At 39.5% G+C, this 14,778-nt stretch overlaps 1 protein-coding gene across 1 annotated transcript in view; it reads right to left on the bottom strand.

Annotated features, from left to right (window-relative positions):
* Positions 1-13,920: 13,920 nt before the first annotated feature.
* The window catches only part of LOC146315848 (uncharacterized), a 50,872-nt gene continuing 50,014 nt past the window's right edge, over positions 13,921-14,778 (bottom strand). Inside the window, exon 4 of the mRNA XM_084735952.1 lies at positions 13,921-14,725. Within this exon, the coding sequence (XP_084592078.1) occupies positions 14,710-14,725 (16 nt within the window). The 3' untranslated portion in view covers positions 13,921-14,709. The remainder of the gene's footprint in view (positions 14,726-14,778) is intronic.

Below are 14,778 nucleotides of genomic sequence, written 5' to 3' on the forward strand. Positions count from 1 at the left end.
CAAAGCATTTTATAAGTGGTGGAATAATATAAGTTCATAATGCTTTATACCACCATGCCAATGTGCTCCTAATTTTGTTATAATATCATTCGGTCGCTAATAACCTTATGCTGTGAGGTTACTTCACTTCAAGCTCACAAAGTCATGCTATAGCATTTTATTCATGTTTACAGACAATTTTGCACGTCAGAAACTAATTTGTAATCTGTCTTAACATGTCAGGGCAGTTCACTTTGTCTTTATGACTGGCTTATGGTAGTTATGTGCTGTGTTACAATGTTACATACAGTTATGATGCATTATGAATGCTGGACATATAATACATCATGTCCATCGCTTACACTAATCCACCACTAATACTTTATAAATCTTGTTGTAAGTTGTCATGAATGGAGCCTGTTGTAAGTCTAATTAATCACCACATTCTTTATTTTATTCTACACTTAATTTATTATTCCATCTTAGTTCAGAGGTATAGTTTTGCATCAGTAAGTGTTTTATTGTGAAACAACTTGACAACAGATAAATGCATTTTTTATTCTCCTAAAGTTAATCAAAATGCACATTTCTAAACCATAATTTATTTATTTATTTAGCTTTGATTTAGAAGGGCTACAGAGTTGACGTCTGATAGCATTAATATTTAATGAATTTGTCAAAAAATAGAAATTTTACCAGTGCTTGAACAGAATTACCACCTTTTTTCAACCAGGAAGTGAGACGGGGTCCTCAGGGTTTAGCTAATCCCTTTTCTGCCTGATTAAATCATGTCTTTGTAAAATTTGACAGAGTTGATGGAAATTTGGGACACACGTTTAAAAGACCAATATTTTCATTGAAAAAACTAGTATTTTAAACAAAGATGATTATAACGGCATATTGATATGCTTGTGTTATCAATAGGTTTTGTTAGTTTTGGATTTTAAAGAGCTTTAACACACTTTTAAATTGTTTAAAGTTGTGAATTCTTGTCTGTGACAAGGCTATTTTCTGGTATAGAGCAAGTTTAGAAATTAAAAAATTAAAGCAAACCAAAACATTTCAGTTTTCCCCAATTCTAAAGAATGGGTGTTACTCAAAATAAGGGAATCTCTGTGCAAAGAAGAAAATATGAAAAAGTTTACTTACTTTCATCCCTTCATTCTGCAATAAGTATCTCTGACTGAAGTTCAGGTTAGGTAACACACACATTTATACCCCAGTAGCAATTCAAATTTATAATTATGAAAAAGAAAAATCACTTTATTCTTCTGCAGAACTGTCAGTGTATCTGAGAATTTCTTTCATATCATTACTGTTTTGGTAGCACACACTGTGTCTGACTGCTTGTCAGTTTACATTTCTGATACAAACTGACAAACTGATGTGGCTCTCACACACCCACTCACTGAACAACCCCCTCACACACGTAAAACACACCAAAATGAACACTCCCCTAAGCTAAGAAGCTGTCCTGCATTGTAAATTGCTGGTTCCTCTGAAGATATGATGAGGGACGGGAGCACACCAGGTCTCATGTTGCATAATGAGAGAAACAAAACGGCACTATAAACCAGTTTCAGCAAGTTTAATTTTTCAAAGTACATTCTCCTGACAAATGATGCACACCATTTCTCAGCCAAAATGGTTTTCCTTGTTGACAGGTTCTTTGAGTGCCTGGAGCAGAGCGCCTGCAGTGACTGCTGGGAAAATTAGCTTTCACAATCCAGGATTAGTGGAGCCCAGCGACTGAGACTGAACCAGTGAAAACACAGATAATCACATCATGGCTTGGGAGGAAAGTTTAGGTCTGTTACCATCGTGACGGGGTCATGTTAGCCAGCAGTTGTTCACATCTCAGCAGACAATTATGTAAGAACAAGCAGGCCCAATGAGGCGGAAAGGAGTGTGTGTTCATGTTTGTGTGCCTGTGTGTGCCAGTGATGTGAGGGACTAATGTGTGCAGGATATATGCCTAGATTTAGCTTCACTATCTGCCTCACTGCCCATTGCTCACTTATGACTGCCCAATCAGAACAAAGAGATAGAAAAAGAGCATTTTAAATGACATAAAACTGCCCAATCCCCCACATCTCCATGACAAAACCCAAAATAGGCCCCTCAGCCTCAGGGCTGGCAGTAGGAGGGCCAAGCAAACTCATGACTTACATATCTGTCCTGTAAAATAAAGTGGATTCCAATCTAAGTCAGACAGCTGGCATGCCATATTGTATTATATCAACATATGGTATTAAAACGACAGCACATGCAATTTTGGTCATATTTACATTGTTATTACAATGTTATATAATACACTTCCCTTTATTTGTGCAAAACTAAGGCTTATATAACTCTCTACAGACCTGATAGGACCTGAAAATACAACCCATTCTCAACCCAGGTCGTCAAATACAACACTGCTTTGTCACGCCCCATGGTGTTTCATACCGATACACAAGGTAGCCTTTAGCATCCAGATGCTGCCAGAGAGCCTGCACAGCATATGACTTAGCTTAATGACGTTGTGAAGTAGCATGGGATCATGAAGTTGTTATCTTCATTTTTAAACAACCGTAGCTGATGAAAATCTGTCTGACAAGACTCAGGCAGAAATCATGTTAATAGATGTGGTGACGTTTTATTCACATTGCGTTTAGCCCGCTTGGAAGCAATGGCTAGCAGGAAATGCACTGTTACTTTGAATGAATTATGGATTTCTCTGTGTTTGTCCACCGTTGGAAATATATTTGCTATAACAGGTGGTTAACACCATGAAATGGTCACAGTTTGGTTAGGTTTAGGTTTTAGGTAATGTTATGTCACTTATGCAAGCAACGCCCATGGTTAGGGCTGGGTTACAATACCAGTACCAATACCAATACTAGTACCCTTAAAGGGATACTGATACCAATGGAGTACTTCATTTGTTATTTGAATGCTTGCGGTGATTGGCTGTGAAAATATATATATCAGTAATATTTTTTTCTAGATCTGAGTACTGAAAGGATTGAATGCAGCTATTGTTTGATTGGAGATGTTTCAGTACTACTTGTTGTACTACTTGTACTACTTGACTACATTATTTCAACTGATACCTTAAAGGTACTGACTACTGATACCCAGCCCTACACATGACACACATAGCATAATGTTACGTAAGTTTGGATGAAACTTGAGATATTGTGAAATGTTCACACGGGACGCAAACCCTGGCTTCCTGGGTGTTTTCTACTGATCCATCAATTAGTGCATTTAAATCAGCAAAGGTGACTTTAGAGTTTTCCTTCACGTATTTGGAAAATTTCCCATACACCTGGAGGGTGAAGAAAATGTTGTTACTCATTCATTCTCACTCTCAGTGCGTCAAATATGGCAGCTTGGTCAGTGCCCCTATGCTTCAAACTATGATGCTGTAGATACCCCTCTATCATAATTTCAGCAGACACCCCTGTATTTTTATCTTTTGATATGCCATTAAAGTCAGGTGACGTAGTATAAAGAGAGAAAAAGTCTGTGAAAAAGTCGGCGGAGTGGATGGATGGCTCAAACAAATACAGACCTTGTTTTATGTAAGTTATGTTATTTTTTGTGAAACCTAACAAAGTAGTTGTGTTTCCTAAACCCAACCAAGTAGTTTTTGTGTGGACACTGCCTATTTTTTATTGCTAACTTGACTACAGAGCTCTGTAAATAAAAAAGTCTTTTCTTATTCACAGGGGTTCCTCAAGGGTTGATCCTCGGTCCCCTTGTTTCCTCAATATACACCACATCACTTGACGTAATAATCCACTCCAATGGTTTTGTGATACCATTGCTAAGATGATGATACCCAGCTCTTTCTGTTGTTCACTCCAGATGACCACATTTTCTCTGCTCGGATCTCACCATGTCAAGCCTTTATCTCACCATAGATGAAAGAATGCTTGAACTTAACCTCTCCGAGACTTAACTCCTTGTTCTCCCAACCAATCCCTTGATACAACAAGAGATCAATACCCAGCTCACATCAACCCAGCTCATGCCAACACAGTCTGCCCAAAACTTGGGTGTCATGACTGACGACCATCTAACCTCCGAGGCTGACATGGCCTTTTTTGCTTTGTCATGTTGATTTGCCCTGGAAAACATCAGGAAGGTCAGACCTTACCTGTCTGAACATGCAGCACAACTCCTGTAATATCACGCATTGAATACTGCAACTTCTTCCTGGCAGGCCTCCCCGCATGTATGTTCAAACCTCTGCATGTGATCCATAATGTGGCATCACGTCTGGTTTTTAACCAGCTCAAAAGAACATGTAGCACCGCTGTTTGATTGCTCCACTGGCTTCCAGTTGCTGCCTGCATCAAATTTAAAACCCAAAGCAGCTAAACAGCTAAAACAGCTCCCGCCTACCTGAACTCCCTCATTCAGGTCTATGTTCCGTCCTGCTCACAACGCTCTGCCAATTTCATGAACACCTCTGCTCTTGATAGACTGCAAAAAATATTTAAAAAAATAAACTATGCACTTATGCATCACCTCATGCACTACCTGTAGGCACCTACGTCCTATCAGAATCAAACATTGCTTTACAGAACTTACTTTTGTTGTTTGACTAGATCCTTGCTTCTATTGTATTCACTCTCAGACGTGCATCACTTTGGATGAAAGTGTCTGCTAAAGTGGTGGCCTAGTAGCTCAGTTGATAGACTGTGAGTCCTCTGCAGCGGCCAGGGGTTCAACCCACTAAATAAAGGCATAAAAGTTTAGGGCAACTGATCAAGCTGCACCGTTTGATGAGTTGGGAGTGAGAATTTCTATCAATATGTATCACTTATCACCAGACAATTGGACTCGAGTCATAGGGACTCGGACTCGAGTTGACTCGAGTTGCAAATTTGACGACTTGCAACTCGACTCGGACTTGGAGGGTCAGAGACTCGAGACTCGACTCGACTTGAGACAAGATGAGTGCCGCCCCCAACCCCCACTCCGCAACGGGGAAACGACAAACGAGCCCCTCCCGCATCACTCTTTCACCTGACTGCTGCTCTCTCCTCTCTCTCCTCCCCCCGCGCGCGCCCGCTTCACCACGGTGCAACAAGCCCCTCCTTCACCTGACCACAGTCATCCCTGTCAGTCAGCTGTTCCTGTCAAAAACATGACGTGTCGTGGCTTTTATACCTATGGATGTTAACATTAGAGCTGGACAGTATTATGTTACAAGGCTGGTAAACATATAGCTTCGCTGTTTGTTTTTGTTTTGTTAGTTTTTTTTTTTACTTTGACTTTGCTCGTCTCAGCCATAGACTGTAAAGGTCTCAGCTTTATGGTCATCACCTTTTTAAAAAATATTTAATAAATCTCTAAAGCCTCTATTTTCTTCTTCTCTTCTTCTCTTTTATTTTCTTTTCTGTGCATCGGACTTCTACCGACCGCACATAGAGCATACTGAACAAAAGTTTGATGGCCAAACCATTTGGGGGGTGGGGTCCCATAGATATAGAAATAGAAGTATATAGTTTCTTTATCTATGGTGAACAATAGTGAGAGACTTGACTTGACATAATCTGCGACTTGACTTGACTTGACTTGACTCGACAACTTTGTGACTTGACTCGACTTGACTCGACATAACCTTGTGACTTGACTTGACTTGACTTGACTTGCCCATGACAAAAAAACTTGGGACTTGCTTGAGACTTGGACCGAATTACTTGATACTTGCTTGGGACTCGGATTGGAGGGACTTGTGCAATTGTCTGCCTATCACTGTCTTCCAATTTCTAAGACTTTCTCAAAGGTTAAATTTTTGAAGGCCAACACCATCTTCTTATTTTGGGTATAAAGCTTTCCTGCAGGTTCCCTGTCCCAGTTTGAGCAGAGGCACACTCTCTCCTGTCTTTCCTGTCAACTCTCTCAGTGACTACGTAGAACTCCAAGAGTTCTTTAAACTAACTTATTAGAATATAGTGTACTGGCATACAGACAGAGACAGCGGGAGCACAACACTGCTGCATTGCAGGGTTAAGCTACATGTACTGTGTGCGTGTGTGTGTGAGACGGAGAAAGTGGGAATTTGTAGTCTGTTGTGCTTACAGTGACACACCTTAACAAGCAAGTCACTTCCTCTACTCATGTGTGTGTGTGTGAAAGCGAGAGAGAGAGAGAGAGAGAGGCAGAGAAAAACAGACTAAAGAGGAGAGCAGGTTTGGTGTGTTATGCTGCTTGTGTGTGTGAGAGAGAGAGGGAGAGAGGGAGAGAGACACAGAGTGATACAGAGTGCTGCGTGGGTGGCTCATATTCAAATTTGTTTGATCCTTTGCCATCCCAGCTAATAAATAATAGGGGACCATTTCCTCTGGCAGCCAGCCAGCCATCTGTTCACTGTACACGGAGTACACACACACAGACACACACACGCACGCACACACAGAATACACACCTACAACTGCTGTAATTGAATAAAATAAATAAAGAATGCCTGATATGCTTACCATACACACACAGCAAGTAATGTTATTGATGGGGTAGCAGTGTGTGCAACACACAACAAGTAATGTTATTGATGGGGAAGGAGTGGGTGCACTATAAGCACAGTGTGCTGCCACAGAGCGGTAAGAGCGATCATCATAAACTAGCATATAGTAAATGGCAGCAGTCGGGTCCTGAATTGTGTGTTAACGGAGCTGTTGATGAAGAGCTGCCAAGCTACCCTGGAGGCATCACTAGAGCTGAGTTCTCTGCAGCATTTGTCTGAATGTACAACTGACGTTTTGCGTAAATCATCCAATTTTTTTTTTCATTTAGCAGTTTTCACACATAAATTACCCCATAATGTCTGTCAGAACAGCATGTTCTCACTACCAACCCAACAGCACAACAGCTTGGTCAGTGGCCTTAGGATTCAAACTGTGACACTGTAGGTGCACCCTGCTAGCGTTAAGTTTTGTTTTGCCATTGAAATTATGTGACTTAGTATAAAGAACGAGAAAGTCCACATAAAAAGGCAAAGCAGGAAAAAAAATGCAGCTGTAAAATTGCCATAAACTTTTTGAAAGGATCACAAATAAAGTTGTAGCAGCTGTATTATTCTTAAGATTTAATTAACATGTGGCTAAGTGTGTGTTTTGTTTGTTTTATGTGTTACTGGCAAAGAACACCGAACACTTTAATTAATTGGTCAACAAGCATAAACAGCCATGAATTACAACACTTCTGACACTGATGCACTTAATACAGTAACTTGTGGCTCTACCATCTGAATTAGACACAGCACATTGTCTGCCAGCAATTATGATGGAAATTGCGTGTTGTACTGGAGGGATAAAATGCACTTGACTGAGGTTTACTGCAACACTTGGAATCGCTGACAAAATTCCAGGTGAAGCCCAGAACTTCAAGAACTCTGGATTCATGCTTTATCCAAAATGCTTCTGGGTGAAATACTGCAGCATATGACTGTTTTACCTTCAGCAGTTGCCTGTGGTAAAAAGCGCTCCTCACTGGAGACGATGGCCAAAATCCATTTGAAGCCTCACATCAAGTGAGTGTGCAGTTTTGCAGAGTTTTGCTTTTTTTTCATCAAACCAACTGTATTGAAAATGGGAGTGTGCACGGTGTGAGCCGTCTGCTGTGCTGAGCAGCAGCCTCTGAACACGAACAGAATATGGAATCTGTCTCAGCTCAATAGAACGACTGACTTTCTCAACTCTTTGTTCAACCAAGTCAGTGCCCATGTCTACGGCCTCTAGCATCAAGTTTGCACACGCAATGCTCCGTGGTCAAGTTACCAATAATAAATATGCAATGTTTAGGAAGACTTTCAGACTAAAGGTACAACAACTACTTGGTCAGGTTTAGCAAAAAATACATGGGTAGGTAGGTTTTGGAGAAGATCATGGCTTGGGTTATATAGTATGTGTTAGTTATGTTATGTAAATTAGATACATAACTTTTGGAACATCTGAAAAAGAAGTCAACATTAACTATTGGTGTCATCCAAGGATTGAAACCCAGGCTCCTCAGTGAAAGTGCTGTGGTTGTTTGACCCACCCATCCACCCCTCATCCTCCATACAGTGACTTTCTTCCTCTTTATTCTATAGCACATGGCACTATGGCGCATCAAAACTTAACACTATAGGAGTGTCTCCAGAAATGATGCTAGAGTCGTACCTACAGCATCATAGTTTGAAGCGTAGGGGCACAGACCAAGCTGCCGTATTGACACACTGTTTCCCTTAAATTACATTCATGAACAGCTCATTATTTGTTTGAACCCCAATTCCAAAAAAAAGTTGGGACACTGTGTAAAATGTATGTGTAATGTAATGTAAAATAAAAACAATGTGATTCTTTATAAATCCTTTTGACATATATTCAGTTAAATACTGCACAAAGACAAGATATTTAATGTTCAAATTGACAAAAACTATTTGCGTCCCAACTGTTTTTTTGGAATTAGGTTTAGTATAAATACTGTATGTGTGTATAATACAATGAACACTTCCTGTGAAGAAGTCATTTTTACATAAAGACACTTTATTAGCTTATACATACATCTCTGGTTATAATAATTAGTTATATAATACCAAGAAGTCAAAAATAATAACTGTAGTTATATATTTATAAAACTAAGCAGATATACTACTCTTGACTTTTAAAAACATAGATGTCTTTGATAATATATTATAGTACTTGTCTTGTTTCATCTGTCACCACTTCTAAAAAAAACTCACAGGGTGAAGAGGTTATACAGTATGGATTCAGGATAAATGTATATGTGTGTATGTCTGTATGTGTACATTATTGAGAGCCACTGTGTGTGCACCAAGTAAAATGTCACATTTTCTGCACACCCAAGCATCCAGTTTTTTTTAGGACAACACATCTTGATAATTTTATCTGGTGGTGAAAATCCTGCTAATAAAGATAAAGTAAACATCCTGGCATAAATTACCCCACGTATTTTGGTGAGGGCAGACATCCCCTTATGCTAATTGTGCTGAAACTCAGCACGACACAAACCTCAAGTTCTGTTTTGCTACGTCGGTGAGTCATTTCTCAGTAAATCTTGACCTTGGATTTTGTGCATCTGTGCTTTCAGTGAATTGTGTTTTCCTCTTTGAAAGCAAAGCACAAAATACTTGTTTAGAAGTAATGTTTATGTGGGAGCATTTATTTATTCATTAATCCAAAGCGGTCTCCACTTACCCACCCACGGTAAATAACGCTTCAGTTCTGTCATTGACACAAAAGATGCTTCTTCTACTTAGAAACCTTAGAACACATTTAAACATCCAGTGGCTTAAATGAAGGTAGGGCTCAATGTTTAACATTGTCATGACAAAATTTAGATACCAAAGTGTCTTGATAATGCTGGGTGATATGGACAAAATAGTATTATAGTTATTTTTGACCAAATACCTTGGTGCTGATATTTATTGATAATGCAGCAATATTGAAGGGGCGACTAATGGCGCTTTCCCAAAATATTAACGCAATGACTTTTTTTCTAAATAATCATCAGTAATGTGGATGTAATGTCTAAGACACATGGAACAGCTAAGTTCAGTTAAGTTCAGAAAAGAACATCACTTAAGACAGTGGTTCCCAAAGTGGGGGGCGCGCCGGTGCCATTGCAGGGGGGGCGCGGTAAGGCTTACCTGGTATTGACACCAGGCGCGGCTGCGCTGCCGTTTTGCTCCGACATGCACGCGACTTCAATTAAGATCAGCAGCGTTTCAGAAGCGTCTCAGCAGCGGAGCGTGTTGCCCGCTTCTACCATGGATAAGCAGGCTACATAGTTAAATTGTTTATTTTCTGTCTGTCTTTATGATCGCGAGTCTGCACGGGGTCTTTTATTTTGAAAATCAACCGGATTCTCCCCTGTTTTCCGTGCCTGACTTCCTGCCCGCTCGACTAGCTATGTGTCAATTGACGCGCCATCCGTCGGAAATAGACTCGCTGAGTGGCTTGTGTGAAGTCAGACACACAAGCCAATTGCAATTTTTGAAAAATGCATTGATAGCAATGTTGAGTATTGTTACACAGTAAAAAAAAAAAAAGAAACCTGTTACACTGAACATAATTACACTGTTAAGGTGGTTTGTTATTTCGTTATTTACTTCTTATTCCAAAAGAGGTTGTAGTTTATTGCAACCTGTAGTTTATGAGGGTTGTATTAGAGTTTATGAGGTTTGGATTAATTACAATGTGTGAAATAAACTGCAATGGAGTCTGAAAACAAAATATGTGTATGTGTGACAGGTTTAGGGGGGCGCGAAAATTTTCTTATCAACCAAAGGGGGGCCCAGCAGAGAAAGTTTGGGAACCACTGACTTAAGACAACACTTATGTCATATGATGACATAACGATATCCAAAGACGTCTGTTGTTATATCACGATATCGACATAATATCAATATACTGCCCAGCCCCATGTCTTAGTAAATTGTAGTAAGTGTTACCTACAGAGCCCCAGATTAGCCATGGAGAGAAAAATGTGTATGTCAAGTCTGCATTTTACTTAATCAAGCATTAGAAATGCTATTTCCTGCAATTAATTTGTGTGCACAAGATACAATTAGTTGAGTTGTGTGCGTCTTAACACACAGCTGTTGTTGCATGTTGTTAGAATACCTACATGTTCAACATAGGCTTTATTATTGTGAAAAAATAATTCCAAGTTTAGGTTGACTTATAGTTTAGTCCATAATTGTCATTGCACAGTTAGTGTACTTGGGAGCTCACTGCATTCACCTGTACAAATATGAAGTTGTGCAAAACATGCCTCGCATTATACTTGAAGTAAGCTCACTATACTTCATGCTTTGGGGAGAACGGCTGGTCTGTTGTGCTGACTCATATACAATTATCTCATGCACACAAACTGGCTAAAATGTGGAAACAAATTGCCCTCTTGTGTCCAAAAATCAACCAAAAATGTGGAAATTGTGTAGTATTTCGATTGCTCAATGTAGTACACCATGGCCTTGATATACTGTTTTGTTTTGTTTTTTTCTCTGTCTCTCTTTTCTCTATGACTCTGGGGCTCTCTAGTTACCGGTAAATGTAATCAGCTGTAATGTTAGCTAATTAGCATCAATTCTCTGAATTAGCAAAACTGACAATCTTGACTGCTGTGCTTTCTGCATTCCTTTGTTTGCAAATGTCCACATAGCCAGATGTCTGTAGAAAAACCCCCCACAAAATAGAGATTATGCTGTGTGTTCTTGTTGTTCATAAAAGACTACCAACAACCGGGAGCTACATAGCTCAATATTATCGAATGAAGATGACAGACAGTTGATCAAAAGTCATAAGAATTCCATGTTCAAGTTTCTGCACATTTGCATCATTGATCTAGGTTTACAATATCACCTTAAAAGTTCTGAACTCAGATTTCCAGGATTCAAAGCTTCAGCTGCTTTAGCTAACATTAGCTTAAACAGCTAGAGTTAGTTTAAACACCTACAGTGAAGAGATTCAAGATCATTAGGTGGTGTCTGTCAAATACTGAGACATTGTCAGATGTGACTTTCTCACAGTTTGTTGTATCTATCATAACTGACAAACTATCCAGCTGGTTAGAGTAAATATAATGCCACTCTCAAATGTCATGATAATATCTGAATATTATTAAGCATATGAGCAGGCTAAAGTAAACTGCTAACATGATATCCTAATAAACTTGGGCAAAGTTAACTGTCTCATCAAAAAAAAAACCCTGGGAGGACTTCAACATGAAACATATTAATTCTATTAATGCTTCTATTTGATTTCAATAATATCATGTTCAAAAGTATGTAGACCACAAATACAGGCCTATACTTTAATTTGTAGAAAATAAGACCAATTTAAATGCAGTATTGTCAGTACCAAATAAATGTTTGCTCTTCATTTTTGGTATACTTTTTTTTCCAGTCAATTAGTCTTGCGGGATATCCACTGTGCAGCCTACAAATCCATTCCAGATCTTTCTGACTCATCTGAAATCGCCACATCTCGTATACGCAGTAATAAAATGTAGCACGAGGCATGTTGTCCATGTCTAGATGCTCAGGAGTGTGGAAAACGACAAGCACACACACAGCACCATATATATGACTGAACGCTGACACAAGGTTTAGAATACTATAACACTGTCGGTATAGAAACGGACCCTGACACAAAAGCTGAACGAGGAGCAGAAAATTAGCCGACCCTTCTTCTTTTTCTCCCCTAAACAAGAACATATTTAACCCCCCCCCCCACACACACACACACACATCCCTCTGTGTAAACCTTTCAATTACCCAATGACCCTGGGTAAATGCCTCAGAACTACACCGGGACAAAATGTCACACAGAAGCTACGTATACTTCCAAATATGGCAACTGGAACTGGTTTGCTTCTCTGCTTGATTGAACTGGAGGTAAATCCTAACTGTGCTGGTAACGGCTGAGTCAAACTTTATTCATCTGAAGTTACTGTGTGGTTTTAATTCCAAACAGACTCTATGCTCAAAAAAATGGTCAGAGGTCTTTTTTTTTTTGCCTTTTTAACCTGGCTTTTAGTGTTGTAGTTTTGAGTATAATTACTATCAGTAATAGTAACACTGTACTCATCAAGTTTAGGGCCAGAATTCGGGCTACACTAACCAGACCTTCAAATCCACCTGTCACACTGAGTTGGCTGTTTTTTCTGGTCTGACATTACAACATGTAACAATGGTTTCTCAAAACAAAAGATAATCCACCAGTCAGTACAGTGGGGAGACTAATGATTAGCCAACCAGTGCCACAAGAGTTGTCAAGCTGTGCAATGCAACCAAGGAGGACTAATAACAACAATGGTGACTGCTATAGATGCTGCTATCAAAGCTGTGACATCAGGTTTTTTCAATGAAAATTAAAATTATAATACAAAAATTATCATTCCTGGTAATAATGAATCATACTGAAGTTGTAATATTTGTCATAATAATTGCAATATGATTTTTTTTTCCCATATTGCACAGCCCTAGCTACAACTAACAATTATTTTTATTATTTATTTTCATCCAACTGATTACAAACACTGCATTTATGAAAATGTTGCACAATAAAAGCCTTCCACTGATGACATTTTTTCTTTTACAGAGTGTGTATTTGCACCCAGGAGAGAATAAAGAGCGACAAAGAACATAGGGAGGACGTTGCCATGAATGAATGGGTCTAACAGGACTTTCACTGAGGAGACTGGGGTTGGAGTCCTGTGCATAGATGTGGAATGTCCACATCTAGTCCAGTGAGTGTTCCTCGACTGGTGCATAAGCCAAAAAATTTTTCTAGCTTCCTAGTTTACTTCTTGGATGTGATGATGTGTGATGACCATTTTTTTCTCCTCTGGTTAAGTTCTACAAATATAAAGCCTCCATGGATAAAAAAAATAATCACAGAAAGAGTCATAACTGATCTTGTTTGCAGTTTGGCGTGTCTTGTTTGTTGTGACAGTTTTACAGATGTCTCTTTTATAATGGTGGCTTATGGGGAAAAATACTGTTTGGGGAATTTTCCCACCATTAGCCCCTGGGAAAAATTGGAAGCAGGGCTGGGTGGCAATGCCTTGTCGAGTTCATATTATACGTCTGTAGTCCTGTGTGAAACAGGTTTTGGCTTGCATTGTTTGCTACTACTGACACCTGGGTGCTAATACCATCTGCCAAAGTGTTAATGTGAGGCAGCAGTGGTATTAATCATTTTCTCAATTAATCATTTTGTTTGTAGAGTCACAAAATGTGAAAAATCCATCCTATTAATGCTCAAAATCCAAAGATATTTAAATCCCAATCACAGAACACTTAAAACAAGTCAATTAATTTGCTGTCAACTGACTCATCAACTGTTTTTTTGTAGTTCTAGTTGTGAAACTAAACTCCAAACCCTAATTCATATAAATTCTCGGGGGCTCTCAATTTCAGTATTACCATCAAATATGGAAGTTTTGATAGCCTGATCCACAGCCTGTCTGATTGTTTGATCTCCTGTGTTTCTTGCCCTTTTGTCCTATTCCTAGATCTCAGAAATTACCTTGGTGAGTACAGTGTTACCAGAAATGATAGAAAACTGCAGCTAATGCTACAAAAATAACAACCAAGTTGTCAGATAACAGAATTAAATTAATTAAGTAGGAAAACTCCTCACTTTTGTGCTTTAATTCCAGGTCTACAATGACTTTGTAAAAGTAGTTACCATTAAGTTTTCAAAGAATCACTGGCGCTGTGATTGTAAAGAGCAGGGGGGGGGGCCTCCAGTGTTAGCATGAGAAGTTACTCTTCCATGTACAGCTCCTGTCATCCACAAGGTCTCTGTCTTTCCAAAGAGGTAGGACTATTTTGTTGGCAACACAAAGATTCTCATCTGTCTTATTTATTTTCCTCTCTTCATTTTGGCAACACAGGGATGAGCGTCCGCCCGCCCGAACAACAACATTCAGTCTTTTCTGGTGGTCCACAGGATAATGCATAGCAGCAGCAGCGGTGGCAGCAGCAGACAGGGCAGAAAGAGTGTTCAAGTGTTTCCAGTGTTTTGCCTCTTTGTCGCCTTGTTTCACTCATCTGCTCCCTCCCACTTCACTGCTCGATTTTGAATTTTCGTCATTTATCCGTCCAGTTATGCATCGATCCGCTCGTCTTTCCATCCATCCATCCTGCTAATAACCCTCTTCCTCTCTCTCTGGGGTGTGTGTTGTCACAGCAGCATCTGATCAAGAGGCATGTCATGGTCAGGAGGAATCAAAGCTGAAAGACAAGAAGGAAATGGCGCAATTAGTGCATGTGGGTGCATGTGTGTG

Source organism: Lutjanus erythropterus, chromosome 14, assembly GCF_056507025.1.
Source record: "Lutjanus erythropterus isolate fLutEry1 chromosome 14, fLutEry1.hap2, whole genome shotgun sequence".
NCBI lineage: Eukaryota > Metazoa > Chordata > Actinopteri > Lutjaniformes > Lutjanidae > Lutjanus > Lutjanus erythropterus.